The sequence below is a fragment of the Acanthochromis polyacanthus genome, chromosome 6 (genome assembly GCF_021347895.1).
Source record: "Acanthochromis polyacanthus isolate Apoly-LR-REF ecotype Palm Island chromosome 6, KAUST_Apoly_ChrSc, whole genome shotgun sequence".
NCBI classification, from domain to species: domain Eukaryota; kingdom Metazoa; phylum Chordata; class Actinopteri; family Pomacentridae; genus Acanthochromis; species Acanthochromis polyacanthus.
In genome coordinates this window covers 3,603,821-3,625,010 of record NC_067118.1, presented here as the reverse complement: position 1 = coordinate 3,625,010, position 21,190 = coordinate 3,603,821, and the positions used below count along the sequence as shown (strand labels likewise).

General features: G+C 39.9%; 1 protein-coding gene across 6 annotated transcripts; it reads left to right on the top strand.

The window, feature by feature from the left end:
- Positions 1 to 364: 364 nt before the first annotated feature.
- On the top strand, positions 365 to 20,780 carry LOC127534325 (gastrula zinc finger protein XlCGF26.1-like). Of its 6 annotated transcripts, none has more exons than XM_051949201.1 (8): positions 365 to 441; positions 2,491 to 2,555; positions 4,156 to 4,459; positions 4,892 to 5,043; positions 10,729 to 10,771; positions 12,964 to 13,040; positions 16,972 to 18,759; positions 19,124 to 20,780. In XM_051949201.1, exons 5-8 carry the CDS (start codon positions 10,738 to 10,740, stop codon positions 19,232 to 19,234), a joined length of 2,010 nt encoding a protein of 669 aa, XP_051805161.1. In that variant the 5' UTR covers positions 365 to 441; positions 2,491 to 2,555; positions 4,156 to 4,459; positions 4,892 to 5,043; positions 10,729 to 10,737; the 3' UTR covers positions 19,235 to 20,780. The 6 variants fall into 6 exon arrangements, with proteins under 6 accessions (XP_051805161.1, XP_051805162.1, XP_051805163.1 ...); XM_051949203.1 differs by lacking the exon at positions 365 to 441 and adding an exon at positions 747 to 858 and having other exon boundaries at positions 19,127 to 20,780; XM_051949199.1 differs by lacking the exon at positions 365 to 441 and adding an exon at positions 747 to 858.
- The last annotated feature ends 410 nt before the right edge of the window (positions 20,781 to 21,190 follow it).

Sequence of the window (21,190 nt, the reverse complement as noted above, 5' to 3'; positions counted from 1 at the left end):
CCTATTTCATAATAAAATGGAAAAATATCAATATCACACTCAATGGACATGCATTTTTTCTTATATATATTTAAATGTTTTATTTGTAGGACATAATGGTCGTCAAAGAACAGCAGAACACGACAAATATTTTGTGGTTGGTCGGCTGGAATCTCCGAGAGAAATTTCCAAAAATGGAAATATAAATAACTCTTGTTGACTGAACACTTCTTCTTTGTGAGGTGTTTTTAAATGCATTTTCTTCTAGATCATGCTTGCGAAAGATGTATAATAAACTTAAACAGACAGTATTTGTATGGGTTTTTTTCTCCTTGATTGTCCAAACAGAAAAATCACCGATTGCAATTTTGCGACAGTCCCTAAACGCTCCGGCTGCCGCACTGAACTCCGACGGACATTCAGCGTTGCTCCTTTTAGTTTTCGCCACAATTATTGTGGTTGGTGAGTTGATGGCAACTGTGAAATGTCTCTCTGACTTAACTGTACAAAATAATACCAACCTTGCTGGAATTGGTGCAGTTTTCGCGGCGCTATTAAGACGAGAAACGGAAAAAAACAAGCGAATGTCGAATATAAAACCAATTTTACCGCGCCCCGGGGATCGGCGGTCGCAGTCGGTTCCGGGGGGGACCAGAGTGCGGCGGGTGGTGGTGGATGGATCCCTGGCAATCAGAGGCAGGTGGGGGACGAAGAGTCGGTGGAGAAGCGGACGTGAGAGGTGTGGGGGACGCCAGACCCTGACGATCCGGAAGGACGAGGTGGTGGACGGCCCGGTAGGCGGCTGACGGCTCCGCAGCCTCGTGGGAGATGCTGAGGAGGGAAGCCGGCGGTGGGAGTGGAGCCGGTGGGGACCAGGAGGTGGGTCGGAGCCGGGGAATGGCAGATGAGTCCGGGAACGCAGGTGGGGGAGCCGAGTAGGGGATCCAGGAGGGGAGAGTTCGGTGCCGAAGGGGTCCAGGAGGAGAGCCAGGGGAAACACGGCAGGGGAGGATCAGGGGATGCAGGAAGGGAAGCCGAGTTGGGGATCCGAGGGGGGGAGACTTTGTGCCGGATAGTGATGTTACGCTCGAGCCAGTTTGCTCGACACAGTGCCGAGCTTTTGAAGCGAAAGTGTTCCGAGGCGGTGTTTCGATCCCTGCTTCAGCACGCCCACAATCACGTGACTATCGAGAACGAGGCCTCGTTACGTCACATCGCGTGTCGCGGTGCTTCGTGCGAACTTTGAAGGGGTTGGACATTTCAATCTGCCCAGGTCTTAAAAGGCAAAGGGGTCTGATTCACTCCTCAAATTGTGGGTTTTTGAGAGGAGGAGATTACGCTAGTGCATTTGCCATTTGTCATTTTGAGAGAAGTTAGGGAGAGTATACATTTAGTTAGAATTTGGTTTAGATATATCCAGTTGCATTTCATACATTAAATAACACACAGATACATACGCATAGATTCACGCATACACAACACACATTCATTCATAGAAACACACTACACATATATGCACACAAACATACATATATAACGTTTTAAAACATTTATTGCAAGCACAAAGCAGTGTGAGACAAGCAGTCCTGAGGCTTTTTCAATTTTTTCCACTTAGATGCAGTTCTGACACAGGACCAGCAGATGTCACTCTTCTGGTTGTGTCAAATGCTTCGAAGCAACGTGTCATTCTTGAAGCAGATGTGTCAAAGTGGTTCATCACTTCATGAAGCTTCGATTTCACCATCACTAGTGCCGGAGGGGTCCAGGAGGGGAGTCGGGGAGACACGGCGGGAGGGAATCCAGACATCTGGGATCTAGGCAAGGCAGAAGAGACAGACACATTAAATGTGTTTCAACACGGGGAGATTCAGAGCGACTGACTGGCATGTCGAGTTCAACAATCTGGCAGGGTGTGGAGGAATGAGCCGGTTCTTACTGGAGCGGTGTAATCAGTAGACGAGGTGCAGCTGTCCGGATTCTGGGGAGGTGGCTAAGCACCTGAGTGGAGACAGCTGTGTGGATGCACTCCACTCAGGTGCAGCGCTGAGGAGAGAGAGGAGAAACAGAGGGAGAGAAAGGGGGGAGACAGATGGGAAAGGGGTATTTGGGATGCCAGGTGGGAAGGGGGGGTGGGGTGAGGAGGAGGCCCTGACAACTTTTCCTGGTAACTGGTGATTATAAGGTATTAAAATGTAAGGCCTTGCATTCGTTCATGTTGATCTGGTCTTATCCATCTTTGATTCATTCCAATCACAGCGTGGGAATGATGTTTGACACCCTCCTATTGCTCAGATCAGTGCCACACCTAAGACGCATATCAATACAATATTTAAGAATCAATGTTAATCAGAGATGATTAATCATTACCACAGTCCCCACTAACTGTTACTTTTATTTCCAGACACTTAGCAGCTGTGGTGGTGTCTGTGGTGGCGGTACCTCTTCCCTGTTCAGCTTGTGAACCCTGTTTTTTTTTCTGTTTTCTTTGGTTTGTCCTTCACACATGTGCAGTGTCTTTTTCACCTGGTGCCCTTCCCTTGCGATCTACTCCTTCCCCCGTTGACACTCTCCACTTGGTAAGCCAGCCTCTACCCTGTTGCACTAACCCTCCCTGTTTTAGTATATTTGTTTTAATTAGGATTTTAATTGATTGTCAATAAATTCAGTGCATTGTGATTGAACCACGTCTCCTGCCTCAAATGTGTGGTGAACTTGTATGTCTTTAAGGTGACCACTACCAGTCGAATAATTCCTTGGTTGTAAGTACCAAGGTGGCGTTGTCGGTAACTATTTTAAGCTGTCAGGTGAATCCATGCCCGCCTCTTGACATTTTTGTCTAGCCCCCCACGCTCCACTCGCCTCACCTTGAATATTCTCCCTCGTGGACACGGATAGCTGGAAGCACAATGAACATGTAGTTCTTGCCAAATTACTTTCTTTGTTCCACATATGCTCAGTAGCTTTGCATCTACTGTTCCATGCATGATAGTGATTAATCATCATTCAAGTAACTGCTGTGACTAAATGAGTTGATTGTAAATGTACTAACAGATAAAGTTGTACTTTAGCTGTAATACCTGGCTGCACCACATCACTTGGACTTCCATCAGTTCCGTGTTGACAAGCAGAGGGCATTGTGGGAGTTTAGCCAGTAAAGTGCAACCATGAAAAAGTCTCCTGTGATGATTAATGGCTGCTGGTTAGAGCTTTCATGTTTTCCTGAAGCAGAAGTTTAATTCAGTGTCACTCAGAGCCTGCTGAATCAGTCACATCATGATGTCTCCTGGCTTCGTTTCATGGAAATGATAATTCAGTTCTTTGTTAAGGCCACCAATCATTTAAAATGTGCATCCCCAGCACATGAACACGGCAGCTCTTGTAGGTCAGTTGGTGTGCAGGTTAACAGCTGGGATCCAATTTTAGCAGACTTGAGCAGAAAACAGTCTACTGACGCATACACAACCGTTCCAGAGTTTGGGATCACTTAGAAATGTAAAATATGACTTTTGAACGGTGGTGTATGTAGATCTATGAAGTCCTCTCCAGTACTCGCTGCAGCTCAAGCACACCAGCTCACCACGACCGCTCAAACACTGCATTATGATTTCCATATCCTTCTGTACACTACCGTTCAAACGTTTGGGGTCATCCAGACAATTCCATGTTTTCCATGAAAGCTCCCACTTCTATCCATGTGCTAACATAACTGCACAAGGGTTTTCTAATTATCAGTTAGCCTTTCAACACCATTAGCTAACACAATGTAGCATTAGAACACAGGAGTGATGGTTGCTGGAAATGTTCCTCTGTACCCCTATGGAGATATTCCATTAGAAATCAGCCGTTTCCAGCTAGAACAGTCATTTACCACATTAACTATGTCTACACTGGATTTATCATTTATTTAATGCTATCTTCATTGAAAAGAACTGATTTCAAGAAAAAGGACATTTCTAAGTGACCTCAAACTTTTGAACAGTAGTGCATATTTATATAATGTCATATTTTTTTTTAAAATTAGGCATGTAAGATTAAATAATATTGATGATAGCTCATGTTCTTGGTTCTCAATGAATCAGAACATTCAATCATCAAATACAATCATTTTCATAACAAGCTGCTGTGGAGGCAAAACCTTTTTGTTCTTTGCAATAAATCTTTTGTTCTTTTATTCAGAGCTCTGAAGGTACAGGTGACACAGAGTGCAAAGCAGTCTATGTGTCAAGTCAAACTGGAAGGAGCTGAGAACTCAAAGGAGAAGCATTTACGCACAGGTCCTACACTCAGCTGGGGCGGAACCAATCTGCGGCTGCAGGTTTGCCACCGGCGGCATAAAAGGGGACACACGCAGCACTGAGGAGGAACTGAGAGAAGTGACCGTGTTCAAACAAAGTGGCCGTGAGTTTCTGTTGGGAAAGCATCAAGATCTGCGGCAAACTGTGCAGGATTGCCTTCATCTCCAATATCAGGGTTGCAGCCGGTAAGAGCAGAATTCTGGAGACTCTAAAAGACTGTTTAAGCTGCCGATGTGTGCCGCTGCAGTCTGTGTTAGCATTAGCATTAGCCACGGAGATCGACGTCAGCCACGAGCGGCTTGTTGTCAACTTTGTCTGTTTACCAATAAGTGTCGTGTGTTTTGTAATTGTTCAGTTGAAAATAGGATTGCAGGCTAATTGGTGCTAATTAGAGGGTTCCAGCTAAGACCAGTGAATTCATCCTGTTTGTAATGGTGGGTTTTTATTTATTTATTGGATCTGGAAAGGATTGCACAATGGTTTAAAAAAATTGATAAAAATGCTTAGAGTAATTTGTTAAACTGTGATTTAAAAATTATTCTTTAAAAATGCAGATAAATCCATGTGTGGTATAGTATTGGGTTGAATATTGCTCATGCCATGGTTTATCGCTTCAGTTTGGCAAGACCGCTAAAAAAACAAGGCAAGATTCAACACACATGGGTATCCAACTGCAAGATCTTCATAAAACTTAACGGAGCTCCGGAGGATGCAAAAGTGATTGTCGTGAAAAGCATGCAGGACTTGGACAAATTCAACTGACATAAAGGTAACACCTGACTCTTTACACCAACATGCATAACACAACACAAACACACACTGCTCAAAAGAAGGTCGTGGACATTTTACAAAGAATCCTTCATTATAGACAAGTACAACTGGAAACATATCAGCACAACACAAGTGACCTGATCACAGAAATGGATCCAGATGACTTTCTGTCTTCAGCTATGAATGATAGTAATTATTTTACACATGAACAGTTTGAAAGCCTGATTAAATCTGATGGTAAACTGTCTCTAATACATTTAAACAGTCGAAGTATGTATAAACATTTTGATTCAATCAAAGATTACTTTCAATCCTTTACTCATCCCTTCAGTGTTATTGCCATCTCAGAAACATGGTTTGATATAGAGAGAGGTATACATTTTTGTTTGGATGGACATGAGCTAATTTATAATAATAGAATCAACAAAAACTCTGGTGGAGCTGCTTTATATATTCACAAATCACTCAAATTTAATATTGTTCCAAACATGACTATTGCAATTGATGGGATAATGGAATGTCTAACAGTTGAACTCTTCTTTGAACAAATGAGTAATGTTATTGTGAGCTGTGTTTATCGGTCACATGGGTCAAATGTAGAAATGTTTAACAAATGTATGGAAAAATAGTTTTCTACTTTAAATCAAAAGCCATCATTTATTTGTGGTGACTTTAACATTGATCTGTTGAATCCTGATAAACTTAAATCATTTTACGACTTTGCTGATACTTTGTATAGTTTATCCCTGTATCCAATGATAACTAGACCAAGCAGAATAACATCTCATAGTGCTACAATTATTGACAACATCTTTACTAATGTTTTGGGAAATCTAACTATCAATGGACTGCTTATATCTGATATTTCTGACCAGCTACCTGTTTTTACTTTATTTGACTGTGAACTTAAAAAGACAGGAAATTCCACAAAAATTTTTTACAAACGAAAAAAAACTGAGGAATCAATTAACGCCCTGAATATTAGTCTGTCTCTCCAGGATTGGAGTCCTGTGTACAATGAAGTGGACGTCGATAAATCATATGATATATTTTTAGACATATTCATGTCATTGTATGACAAACATTGCCCTGTAGAAGAACACCTTATGAAGAGCAAGTGCTATAAAAGCCCATGGCTCACAAAAGGAATAATTAATGCTTGCAAGAAAAAAAAATCTTTACAAGTTGTTTATCAAGTCAAAAACTGTAGAAGCAGAATTAAGGTATAAAAGATATAAAAATAAAATAACCGATATTATAAGAACTTGCAAAAAGTTATATTATAGAAAATTGTTATATGAAAGCAAAAACAATATTAAAAGAACTTGGGATACATTAAATAGCTTGATTAAAAATGGACGCTCAAAATCAATGTATCCAGAATATTTTATTGACAAAAATAATGAACATCATAATATAAATGAGATAGTGAATAGTTTTAACAATTATTTTGTAAACATTGGTCCTCAGTTAGCTGCTGAAATTCCACATCGTGTAGCTGATACAAGCATATATCGCAATCGATCATCACTTTTCCTCTCAGCCATAACTGAGCAGGAAGTGGTAAATGTTGTTCTCAAATTTAAAAGTAAGTCATCCAATGACTGTCATGATATTGATATGACATTGGTCAAAAAAGTTATTTTGTATATTGCTAAACCACTAACTTACATCTGCAGTCTCTCATTCCAGTCCGGTTGCTTTCCTGATAAAATGAAAGTAGCAAAGGTATGACCTCTGTTCAAAAATGGTAACAAACATTATTTTACAAATTACAGGCCAGTCTCTCTTTTGCCTCAATTTTCAAAAATTTTAGAAAAACTTTTTAACTCCCATCTTGAAAGTTTTCTTGATAAATATCACATAATAAATGAAGGACAATATTGTTTTCGTAAACAACGAACTACCTCAATGGCAATACTTGATGCAATTGAAGGAATTACTACGAATCTAAATGAGAAACAATTTGTAGCCGGTGTCTTTATTGATCTTAAAAAAGCATTTGATAGAATTAATCACTCAATTTTGCTCGACAAGCTTGACCGTTATGGAATCCGTGGAGTTTCTGGTGACTGGTTAAAAAGTTATCTAACGAATAGAAAGCAGTACGTGGAAATGGGGCAGTATACATCTGAACAACTTGATATTGCTTGTGGTGTCCCCCAGGGGTCTGTTTTGGGGCCAACATTGTTTAATATTTATATAAATGATATTTTTGATGTGTCTGAGTCCTTGAAACTCATTCTCTTTGCAGATGATACAACAATATTCTGTAGTAGAGACAACTATGATGACCTTGTAAAGACACTAAATGAGGAAATGACCAGAGTAAAACATTGGTTGGATGTAAATAAACTATCTTTAAATTTAAACAAAACCAAAATAATGATGTTTGGCAGTTGTAACAGTCATTTAAAATTAGATCTAATTATTGATGGTGTCCAAATTGATACTGTAAATGAGAATGCATTTCTAGGAGTTATGATTGAGAGCAATATATCATGGAAAGCTCACATCAGACACATAAAAACAAAAATTTCCAAAAGTATTTCAATTATAAATAGAGTGAAGTTTTACCGTGATGAGAATGCTCTCCGCTCTTTGTACTGCACGATGGTACTCCCATACTTCATGTATTGTGTTGAAATATGGGGAAACACTTACCAGTGCACAACTGATTCAATTCAATTCAATTTTATTTATATAGCGTCAATTACAGTCAACTCGTCTCAAGATGCTTTACAGAACCCAAATGCCTGACCCCCAGAGCAAGCCCAAAGGCGACAGTGGCAAGGAAAACACCCTTTTAACAGGGAAGAAACCTCGAGCAGAACCTGGCTCTATATAGGGGGGACCCATCTGCCTGCTGGCCGGGCGGGTTGAGAAGGACAGAAGAGGGCAAGGGGGAGGGATGGGAGAAGAGGGAGGGGTGGGAAAGCAAGGAAAACACAACACACATTTGGATACATGCATGACAGGATATGTGACACAGACAAAGTATAAGCTAACATTGAAAACTGACTCATAGTTTACTCTGATGATGTACGGCTCTGACATTAAACATACTCCATATATAGCTAGCAGTAAAATTCAAACAGTATGTAAGTTAGCATAACAGTAAAGTGAGGGCGATGCAGAGTTGACTGGTGGAAAAAGGGAGTTGGAAGCAGAGGGCTGGAGGAAGGTCAGCAGCAGCATCCCACAGTGGACATGATGGAGACTGGACCAGCTGGTGGAACATCGACCGCAGATCTGAAGCATCCAGCTCTGGGACCAGGGACACTCGGAGAAATAGCACAGGGGGAAACAGAGTGAATGTACTGCAATAACGGTATACATATTAAATGTAAAGGTAGATAGAGAAGGGCTCAGTGCGTCAACAAAAGTCCCCCAGCAGCCTCGGCCTATAGCAGCATGACTAGAGGCAGAACGAAGGGACGTCCAAGAGGGAGTCAGCTGTGCAATGAAGACACAAGCCGAACCTCTGTGGGTCACCCAGTCAGCCCCAACTATAAGATTTGTCAAAAAGGAACGCTTTAAGCCTGGTCTTAAAAATAGAGAGGGTGTCTGCCTCCCGAACCCAAACTGGGAGCAGGTTCCACAGGAGAGGAGCTGATAACTGAAGGCTCTGCCTCCCATTCTACTTTTAGAAATTCTAGGAACAACAAGTAAGCCTGCAGCTTGAGAGCGAAGAGTTCTACTAGGATAATAAGGTACTATCAGATCTTTAAGATATGATGGAGATTGGTTATTAAGAGCTTTATATGTCAGAAGAAGGGTTTTAAATTCTATTCTGGATTTAACAGGAAGCCAGTGAAGAGAAGCAAGTATAGGGGAAATATGATCTCTTTTGCTAACTCCTGTCAGTACTCTCGCAGCAGCGTTTTGGATCAACTGTAGATGTTTGAGAGAGCTATTTGGACAACCCGATAATAAGGAATTGCAATAGTCAAGCCTGGAAGTAACAAAAGCATGAACTAACTTTTCTGCATCACTCTGAGACAGAATGTTCCTGATTTTTACAATATTACGCAGGTGAAAAAAGGAAGTCCTACAGACTTGCTTTATGTGTGAGTTAAAGGACATGTCCTGGTCAAAAATAACTCCAAGATTCCTCACAGTAGTACTGGAGGCCAATGTGATGCCATCCAGAGTAACTATTTGCTTTGAAAGCGAGTTTCTAAGATGTTTGGGGCCAAATACAATGACTTCAGTTTTGTCTGAATTTAGCAGTAGGAAGTTAAGTCATCCAGGTTTTAATGTCCTTAAGACAATCTTGCAGTCAAGCTAACTGATCAGTTTCATCTGGCTTCATAGATAAATACAGTTGTGTGTCATCTGCATAACAATGGAAGTTAATACAATGCTTCCTAATAATATTGCCTAAAGGAAGCATGTATAATGTGAAAAGTATCGGTCCTAAGACAGAACCCTGAGGAACTCCATGATTAACTTTAGTATGCTGATCCACTAGTTAAATTACAGAAACGAGCCGTGCGGATCATTCATAAGGTGGGATTTCGTGAACACACTCATAATCTGTTTATCAATTCAAGGTTGCTTAAATTTACTGATCTAGTTAAATATAGTACCGTCATAGTTTTCTATAAAGCATTTAATAAATCGTTGCCATCTAACTTACAACAGTTGTTTATTCAAAGAGTAAATGCTCATAATTTGAGAGGTTATGGAAAATTTAAACAGCCTCCTGCCAAAAATAATCGTAAACGTTTTTGTGTGTCTGTATGTGGAGTGCAACTTTGGAACAATTTGAAAACTCAGCACAAGCAATGCCATAATATTCACAGATTCAAATTATTATATAAAAACATGGTCTGGTCACAGTATAAAGAAAGTGGTTCTTAAATTGATATCAGTATTTTGTTGTACTTGTGTTATTGTGTGCTTGTTTCCTTACCTTTGTTGGTATATTGTTCATTACCATTGCTGGTATTTTGTCCTTCACCCTTACTGAGACAGTTCTTCTTTACCATTGTTGGTATTACATTTCTTACCATTGTTGGTATGTAATAATTGATGCAATGTATCTGTTGCCTATGGTAACAAAAATACTTCTGTCACACACCTAATATTTTTTTCTTTTTTTAAATACAAATTTATTTCTCGTTTCTAATAAACAAACATACAAAATAATACATAACAAAACACACACACACATATACCCATCATTCATACCACATACCCACCAGGCTATATTTCGTATTCCGAACCCTGTTCCTGTCAAAATCGTCATCATCAACACTACCATGTCCATTAATGGGATTTAAAAAAGAAAAATAAAGAGAGAAAAAAACAAATAAAGATTATAATAATAATAGTAATAATGATAACAAAGAATCATCACATCAGGCATTAATAATAACAATAACCATACCCAGCAATTAAGGAAAATAAATAAATAAAACATAAACATAACACCACACAACACAAACAAAACAACAACAACAAAAGCAAAACAGAACTCCATCATACAAGTTAAAAATGTTGCATCTCTATATCAGTAAAGCAAATATTCCTGACCTAATATTTATCTGTATTTGTATTCATGTTGTTTTGAGTTTGTGTTGCAGAAATGAACAGGAAGCGACATTGAAATTATGTCTAAAATTTATGTAAAAGGGGGTGGGATTAAATAAGTTTGCTTCTTCCCACTCCCTTTCAGGCGCTCTATATGGGCTATGTGAGCACATGTATTACCTGTCCAGGTACTGTTGTGTAAATCATACCTGCATTGAAATCATGTTGTTTGAAAGTCATTGCCTGAAATAAACTATTAACTAACTAAAGTTTATGTGGTGTTGAGGTTGACAAACATAAATTGAGTGGAGCAGCTTTTGCCAATGTGGTGAAAATGTCCATGAGGAACGGTTGTTACTATTTGCTGAATGCAGTAATGTGAACATTGTCCTTTTGTGTTCTGTTTAAAGGTTTTTCTCCTTAATCTATCAACTAAACTTATGGAAGTTTCCACCTCTGTATCTCATGAATTTGCAACCACTGCAAAATGAAAGGGGGAAAAGAAAGAAAGCAACTGTCTGATTGATGAGTGGAGTCCTGCTCAAACCCTGGGTAGATGAAACATCCTTTTTTAAGTGGGGAAACTGCACAAACTGAGAAAAATCATCAATGAGAATCACCTGTCATTGAAAGTGGGAGGACACTTGACACTGTGAGAGTACAAAGAACAGAGAGTGAGAGCTGCCTTTAAACAGAACACTGAGCAGTAAAATACATTCACTAACTTACAGCACGAACAGTTTTCTACCAGTAGAGGGGGGCTATAAATGCCTTTTTGGAGGAAAAACACCCGGGAATGAGTTTAAATAAACCTTTATTGTCCATAAAGAAGCTATCTAAATGTTATTACTCTGTGATTTGGCTTCTTGTTGCTACTGGCAGTTTATGAAATGCATGACTACATCGTTATTTTGCAGAAGTATTCAATATGCATCCTTGTATGCCCGACGCATGTAAGGTTATTCTCTTTCAGCTATTTGATCTAACATGAGGGAAGTTGCTCTAGGGCCAAACAAAAGTCTGACAGTGTCACTGTAGATCTGTCCTTGGTCTTGCTTAATAGAACCTTAAGATTGTCACCAAACTGTTCAGGAATCAACATCTTCCGCTTTCGACCTTCAGTGTTGAACATCCTGAAGACATGGCTTGTTCTGGGTAGTGATACTGAGGTATCTCCGGCATATATAACTTCATCTTTCATTCTCTTGGTCTTCCTCTTTAGGTCATCTGCTGTATTCTGCAGGTACTCATCAACATGTTCTGCTGCCGTGAATGGTCCACCTTGGTCCTTCAGTCTATCCAAAATACTGAGTTTTCTGTTCTCAACATGCAGCAGATTAGCTTCCTTCTTAGTAAGCCCAGCAGCTCTAAGATCCTGCTGGCGTTTGTTCCAGTCTGCAGTGATATTGTCTATGATCTTGACCACTGGGCCTATTTTACGGAATTCACTTGAGGCATCTTTTTTGCCCAAGTCTTTAGTCAGCTTCAGTATAACAAAAATCTCAAAGAAGGAATGATATGAAATAATTCAAATCACCTTTTCAAAAAGTGATAGAGTAAAGATTTCAGGTTGAATTACTCTACCCTAAGTGACTGCTTCTTTTGGTATGTCAATGTGGTTAATGTCAGTATCAATGATGCTGCAAAGCTAATATGATGTTCACGGTGTGACCTGCCTGGAGACAAAAAAAATATGGTAGCTTGTTCATTGTATCGACAAAATGTTAAGAACATGTGGTTAAACACAGTTATATATGACTTACATCAATGCAAACATTATACTTGGAGAATTGTGGTTTTGGGAAAGGTCAAACGGTAACCTGGTATTTTTAATGGTCAATCAAGTGGCAAGTTTCCCTTTAAATCTTGTAGACCTTCACCAGTCAAATGAGTAATTGAATGCATGTATTCAGTTTGGCCACATAATGGTCTACATGACCTTGATGATAAACTCTGTGTTATTAAGGCAAAAATGCGTGACTCTGCGGTTTTCACATATGTGCCAGTAGCCAAGGGAAGCCAACTCTAAATGCAAAATAATGTTGAAAAATGTAGTTTTTATGGATATGTGGTTAATTTGAATTCGTTCCCGGCATTTTTTAGAATTATAGCCCCCCTCTTCTACCAGCAGTCCTGTCTTGAATCACCTGCAGCAGCATCTTTATGTTCTTTATTCTCTTTTTCCATGTCTGTTTTCTGTCTGTGTTCCTTATTTTTTACAGTTTAAGTTCATTTGTATCAGTTTTAGGTGAAACTGAAAAGAGCTAAAAGTGAACTATTGAGTTGAAATGTGTCCTCTGTGTTGGCTGATGAACATATGGGACACTCTGACACTTGTGTATAGAGTGGTATCCTAATGAAGATGTGTTTGATGTGACAGGTGATCGGCAGGAGGAGGAGAGTCTGACGGAGGAGCAGAGGAGGAAAAGGGGGGGAAAAATGAAATCTTCACAAAAAGTGAGAAACATATCACTAACATTATTATCAGGCTTATTCCATCCCAAAACATCAAATATTCAGGAAGGTGGTTGCAGCACCATCTTCGATTTTACCGTGGGTGCTGGTGGTGGAAGATCAGGATAAATAAAAGCTTTATGTGCAGAATTACAGGCTTTTACTCCCAGCCGTTTTTGAGTTATGGCATTTTCAAATTTTAATAATTCAGGCCAAAATGCCCCCCCCCCAATCCTCGCCTGGAATTTTTAGGTTTTAAAATACTTATATCTCTGCTTCTGGGTATCACAGAGACTTGAAATTTTTTCTCCAAGCTCTCTACATGTTGGTGATGTCCTAGAAACAACACACACACTCAGGAGAAGTCTCTACAGAGCAGGGGGGCTTGCCCAAAATATATAAATTATTTGTAAAAACTACTCGCGAGTAGAGTTAAGGGTGTTAAAAATATCAGAAATCTTACAGATTAATGTCTTAGCACCATTTAGTATTGCTCTAGACCAGACTGGCTTATAACTTATACAGGGGGAGCCCTCTAGGCACATTGTTTAGAGAGATATGGACTGCTGAACATTGCCCCCCATGAAAAGTGCCTGATTTTCAAGGACCCTGAAGTCAAAGTAGCACAGGTGGTAGAGATCTGCAAATTTGCACAGAAACTCATCTATCCTCTTACTATAGCCATGCAAAGTCCCAACTTCTAGCCTCTGTAGAGACTTCTCCTGAGTGTGTGTGTTGTTTCTTGGAAAAAAAAATTCAAGTCTCTGTGATACCCAGAAGCAGAGACATAATCATTTAAAACCTAAAAATTCCAGGCGAGGATTGGGGGGAGGGCATTTTGGCCTGAATTATTAAAATTTGAAAATGCCATAACTCAAAAACTACTGGGAGTATAAGCCTGTAATTTTGCACATAAAGCTTTTTTTTTAAATCATGATCTCCCACCACTAACTTCCAAAGCCAAATTGAAAATGGTGCTGCAACCCCATCTGTGAATTCAGACGGAATGACTCATCATTAATTTGTTATTTCAAATGTGTAAAGTTGCTCCAGTTGGTTAGATGGGCCGACCAAAGCCAGGTGACGTTGGCTGGAGAGATGTAGCTCTGCAGAAGCAGCTGTACTGAGGATATAATGGTGGACTGCTAGGAAGCTGCTTGTTTTTTGTTTGAGGCTGAACTAGCTGCTGATCATACTTTATGAAAATGTCTTACATGGTGATGAAGATAAGTAACGGAAGAAAAGTCTTGTTTTCAAGCAAGTTGTTCAGGAAGGTAAAGAGCAGCATTTTCTTTGGCAGAGAATAATACTTTTGAGCATTGTGAGTTTACCAGCCTTTTCCTTCTCAAGAAATTCAGACAGTTGAACCCAGAAGTTTACTTACACTGTATAAACGACACACAATCCTTTTTTTAATTTACACGATCTGACATTAAATCTGGCAATGCTTCTCCTGTTTTATGTCGGTTAAGATGACCAAAATTATCTTTAAATGCCAGAATAACAAAAGAGAGATTTTTTTTTTTTTTTTTTTTTTTGAGAATTTTTATTATTTTCTTCACAGTCAGAAGTTTGCAAACACTAAGATTGCTATGCCTTAAAGATAATGATGTCCTGGCTTTGAAAGCTTTTGATAGATTAAGATGTATTTTCAGGCACACCTCAAACACACTGCTTCCTTGTGTGACGAGTCTGACGACATTAGAAAATGAAAAGAAATCAGCCAAGACATCAGGAAGACATTTGTGGTCCCACAGGTGTGGTTCATCCTTGGGTGCAATTTCCAGATTGCTGTAGTTTGACGTTTATCTGTCCAAACAATTACATGCACAGATCAACACCACGGGAATGTCAAGCCATCCTACTGCTCAAGATGGAGATTGGTTAAGGTTAGGATTGTTTTGGGGTGAAATGTGCTCATCAACCCCAGAACAAAAGCAAACGACCTTGTGAAGATGCTGGCTGAGGATGGCCTGAGTACACCATCCCAGCTGTGAAGCATGGGGGTGGCAGCACCATGTTGTGGGAGTGTTTTGCTGCAGGAGGGACTGGTGCACTTCACAAAATAGATGGCATCAAGAGGATAGAATATTATGTGGAAATATTGAAGCAACATCAGCCAGCAAATGAAAGCTTGGGCTCAAGTGGGTATTCCAAATGGACAAGGACAGCGCTGGTGCAAATCTGACACTGTCCTGGAGAAACTGCACTACTGACTTAGAACTGCTTTCTGTTTCACTCTGCCATCCATATCTGCCTCAGAAATTTCCCCAGATATTTGTGAAACTTGTCTATATCCGTCCAAAGGCCAGTGAAATAAATCCCTGTGGGCTTATCCATCAGGTCATCCAGAGACCACTGCACACTAAAACACACACTGAGAGACTTCCATCAGTACGTCACATGACCCACGAGATGAGACAAAATCTTTGATCTGTTACAACAATGTGAAAGGTGCTTCTCTGGGTTCCTCTGACCACAACTGCATCCTCCTTATCCCTGTCTACCACTGTACTGAAGCAAGGCAAAGTGCAGAACATCAGAGTGAAAGTTTGTCACACTCTGCAGGGATGTCTGGAGGTTACTGACTGGGACGTGTTTAAGGAGTCCTCAGCTGATATTGATGAACCGACTGATGTTGTGAGCAGCTGGTCACAGACTGAAACCAGTGTTATTCCTGAAAAAAACTGTTAAACTATATCCAAACACTAAGCCATGGCTTTCTAAAAGCTTAAAGACCTACTGTACAGAAAGAAAACAGTCTTCAGAGAAGGAAATGCACTAAATCTGTATAACTGACAGAAGGAACTAAAGTAGGAGATCAGGACCCACAAAAGACAATACAAAGACAAACTTGAGTCTCAGCTCAAAATGAACAACCTCAGTTCAGTCTGGGACGGCATGAATCTGATCACTGGGACTCAATGTGTCAATGAGAGAGTTCAGCTCAGTGGTTATAATTGTGATTTAGAGCTGGCTCAAAGTCTAAACAGTTTTTGTCAGGTTTGACTCCCATGAGTTTAAGGCTAAACATGCTGAGACTAAAAACTGCCTCATGTCAGCCTCTCCACAGAATCCCTTCCTTGATGTGGGCAATGTAATCTGGTGTCTCAAACAGTGCAGACCAAAGAAAAGTCCTCTACCTGATTACATCAGTGGCCGTTTATTGAAAACTTTTACTACGTCTGACTAAATGACCAAGATTGCTGCCGATGTCCCTGTCTGTCTTATGTTTTGTTTGATTTTTCTTTAAATGGCTTTTATTTTACTTGTAATTGTTTTATCTTATTTTTTTACATTTATAAACATTTCCTTTAATCGTTGCTATTCCTTTAACTGTTTTGTTGCTCTTGTTGTTTGATGGTGAACGCTTGTGTCACTGCTGCACAACAAATTGCCTGGGTCGTTGGGGTCAAATCCAGCATTCAGTGGCAGAATTACAGATCTTTTCTGGACTGGTATCAACATCTGATCCTCTAGGAGAAACTAGAAAGTGTTGGTGGTCTGAATTGACTCTGCTGCCATTAAGACCTAAATCTGGACATTGATGTTGTATGCTTTTCATATTGTACATTTCTCCAGTAATGTAACTTAACGGAAAGTCTGGGGATCAAGAGATCCTGGTGGTACAATCCCATCAGTCCCAGCTCTGCTTTGCTTTTCACGGTGATCGACAGATTTTACTACCCAATATTCTAAAAGTACCGTGCAGAAAGCTGAAAACTGTCGGCCTGTGAAAATACTTTTGTTGACATTGAGTGTGCTGTTGACACATTTCTAGGTTTCTAATGACAAAGCTGCTAGTATGTCTGCAGATTCTTGATCTTGTTTCAGCCTCATGTCCAACTACATGCAATTGAGACTTTGAGGTTAAATTTTTTCATGATTGCTCTTCCATCACTGCTTCTGTTTTTATCTTTGTCTTTTGCTACAGAAATGTAAACACAGCAATGGAGTGAGATGTCAGACCTCTGAGGAGGATAAGGATGGTTCGGCAACAACAGCAAAAAGAGATGAATCCCTCAGTTGTGAGCAATGTGGCAAGACTTTTATCACAGCAACAAAGCTAAGAATTCACAAACGTATTCACACTGTGGACAAACCATTCAGCTGTGATCAGTGTGGAAAGGCTTTTACTACCAAGGGTAATCTAACAAGTCATGAGCTCTTTCACAGTGGAGTTAAACCATTCAGCTGTGATCAGTGTGGAAAGGCTTTTACTCAGAAGAGTGATCTAACAAGTCATCAACTCATTCACAGTGGAGTTAAACCATTCAGCTGTGATCAGTGTGGAAAGACTTTTACTCAGAAGAGTACTCTAGCAAAACATCAACTCATTCACAGTGGAGTTAAACCATTCAGCTGTGATCAGTGTGGAAAGGATTTTACTCAGAAGAGTCAGTTAAAAAGTCATCAACTCCTTCACACTGGAGTGAAACCATTCAGCTGTGATCAGTGTGGAAAGGCTTTTACTCAGAAGAGTACTCTAGCAAAACATCAACTCCTTCACACTGGAGTGAAACCATTCAGCTGTGATCAGTGTGGAAAGGCTTTTACTCAGAAGAGTACTCTAGCAAAACATCAACTCATTCACAGTGGAGTTAAACCATTCAGCTGTGATCAGTGTGGAAAGGCTTTTACTCAGAAGAGTACTCTAGCAAAACATCAACTCATTCACACTGGAGTGAAACCATTCAGCTGTGATCAGTGTGGAAAGGATTTTACTCAGAAGAGTCATCTAACAAGTCATCAGCTCATTCACAGTGGAGTTAAAACATTCAGCTGTGATCAGTGTGGAAAGACTTTTACTCAGAAGAGTACTCTAGCAAAACATCAACTCATTCACACTGGAGTGAAACCATTCAGCTGTGATCAGTGTGGAAAGGCTTTTACTCAGAAGAGTACTCTAGCAATACATCAACTCATTCACAGTGGAGTGAAACCATTCAGCTGTGATCAGTGTGGAAAGGCTTTTACTCAGAAGAGTACTCTAGCAAAACATCAACTCATTCACACTGGAGTGAAACCATTCAGCTGTGATCAGTGTGGAAAGGCTTTTACTCAGAAGATTGATCTAACAAGTCATCAGCTCATTCACAGTGGAGTTAAACCATTCAACTGTGATCAGTGTGGGAAGACTTTTACTCTGAAGAGTCACTTAAAAAGTCATCAACTCATTCACAGTGGAGTTAAACCATTCAACTGTGATCAGTGTGGAAAGGCTTTTACTCTGAAGAGTCACTTAAAAAGTCATCAACTCATTCACAGTGGAGTTAAACCATTCCACTGTGATCAGTGTGTGAAAACTTTTACTCAACATGAACAGTTGTTGATCCATCAATGCCCCCATTCTGGTAGAAAGCGGTACCACTGTGACTCCTGTGAAAAAACTTTCAAGCGCCAACAGAGCTTAAAATGTCACCAACGCATCCACACTGGACATGATGTGTACGCATGTGATCACTGTGGTGAACCATTTGTACGGTACTCACAGTTAAAAGCTCATGAAGTGACCCACACTGGGGTTAAACCATACTTTTGTGACCAGTGTGGGAAACGCTACAGCTACATTGCATACCTCAAAGTTCACCAACGTGTCCACACTGGGGAGAGACCATACAGATGTGATGAGTGTAAGAAGACTTTTAGAACTTTGGATTCCCTGAAACGACACCAGCAGATCCACACCAGAAAGAAAGCATTCAATCAGTGTCACAGTGAGGTATGTAAAGACTGGTCTCAGTCACAGTGTATACACAATTATGTATTGGATCATTTTGGATATTGCTGCAAAATTGTTTCAGAACTGTTTTGAACAACTGTGGTCAGTTGAATTCTGTTAACACGTTATCAGCTATCGTTCAGTCTAACCTGTATTCGTTTGACACAGAAATCTGGTCCAGGTTAATCTGGGAATGTGGGTTAGATTAGGAATTCTGACGTAATCGTACAACTGAATGTTAAATTCCAACGGGAAAAAGTGTCTTTAGATGTCATTCGGGGTGCTCTCTATCTCAGGCAAGGCATCAGTTCTTCAGTGCTGCAGGAAACACTGACGTTCTCTGTTTGTGTGTTTGTTTTCCAAGCAGAACGGAACAGATGGACAAAACTCTCAGACTTGTCAGCACTCTGCCAATGGTGAACAGTGCTGCTTTGACCAGTCTGGACCAACGTCCAACCAACAAGGAACCCTATAACGACACCAGTGTATGCACACTGGACACAGACTGAACCCCTGCCAAGAAGATTTCTCCGTGCAGGGTTCAGTAAAAGTTCAAGAAGTCCTCCACAAACTTAAAGTCCTTGAGATCCGGCTTAACAGAATTCAGGTCTAATTTCTTGTTTAGTTAACCTTGCCAGCAAGTTGATTTCTCGCGATATTTGTGAGTTCACAAATCTCTCAAGAAACCATCTTGCTCCGCTCCCGCTTTCACTGTTCGGACAGAGCCAAGTTGGCACGGGCCAATCACGCAGCAGTATTCGTGTGTGGGGCGGGATATCCGGATGTGAAGACGACACCAAGCGCCAGTAGATCAAAACAAACATGGCAGCGGAGGACAACGATCGTGTAGATGCTGCTATTAAGTCAGTTTTAGCCGAATCTCCTATCGCTTCTTTGAAGGAAGAACAATGAGAGGCTCTTTGCGCATTTCTGGATGGTAAAGATGTTTGTGCTTTTTTACCTACGGGTTTTGGTAAGAGTTTAATCTACCAATTGGCTCCGCTCGTTGTGAAGATCCCGCGATTGGCTAAAAACAAACCTGTCAGAGGCGGGACATACTGTTGCATTGTCCAATCCGTGCCTCTTTCCTCCGAACGGATTTACATGAAGCGGTCCCAGATTGATATTGTGGAGTACTATCAAGTACTACACAATTATTAATCTGGCTATTGCCAGGTTATTGTTTAGTGTCTTCGTTGCAAAATCCATTAAGAGGAAAGCTGTCGTTAACAGACGTGACTGGTAAATTAATTAAACCATTCAAAGTGGTTACTCAGTTAAATGAATTATCAGTGGTAGAGGGATAGACGTCTGGATGGAGGCAGTGAGCAGCAGGTCGAATTTCCTCGATTACCACCTTAATCGTTCCTCAGATCCCTCGAGGCTGCAGGAACCTGTTAGATGCAGAGCTTTTCAGTGATTCTCTGATGATTAATCATAATTAATTTAGGAGATTACTGGCCTATCTAGCTATCTATCTAGCTATCTATCTAGCTAGAAGACTGAACAACCTCTAATATTGAACAAGTAGATCAAAGAATCTCAGATTATGTGTGAGTTGAAATATAAAAACATCAAGTGTTCTATGAAAAGTCCAATCTTTGAAGGCTGACATGTAGTTTAGAATGATTTCTTTGTAAATTTGCTGCATCCAGTCTTTACCATGACATTGGCATCATGGAACCATGACCACATATATACCCCCTGTCAAACGTTTTAGGAAAGGTTCCAATTGATTTGAATGAGAAAGTGTCCTAAAACCTTAGACAGGGGGTGTATGTGTCTGGAGATAGTGGCATTTTTTTTTCTTCCAAAATTGACTCGTTTGAAAATGTGGGGGAAAAAATGTATATTTTCACAGTGAAACTCCTGATGGCCACGTTTTCAACATTTTTGGGAAATCTTTGAACAATTTTAGGTGGAAATAAAAAGTTAAAAATATTTCTAAAGAACATTCACATAAAAATCAACCAAAATCCAGCGAAATTCACTGGATTTTGGTTGATTTTCATGTGAATGTTCTTAAAGAAAATATTAGAAGTTTTACTGAAATATATGTCATCACTAGATATTTTTAGGATTTTTTTTGGAAGATTTTTATTCATTTTTTGAAGATTTTTACTCTTTTTTTTTGGAAAATATTTACAACATTTTCTTGCCAAGTTTGGAGGATTTTTTGAAAAGAAAACTTAAGAAATTACTGGAATTTTCTTCCTGAAGGTTTTGCAAATTTTCAGAAATTTGGGGAATTTTTTTGGCTGAATTTTTTTATTTTGGATTTTTTTTAGACAAGGAAACAATGTTTTTTGGTGCCTGTAAATGAGGACAACAGGAGGGTTAAAACATTAACCCTTTAAGCTTCAGTGTACCGCCGGCGGTACACCTACTAATTTGCATAGGAATTTCAAGAATGTCCGACGGCTGCAAACAC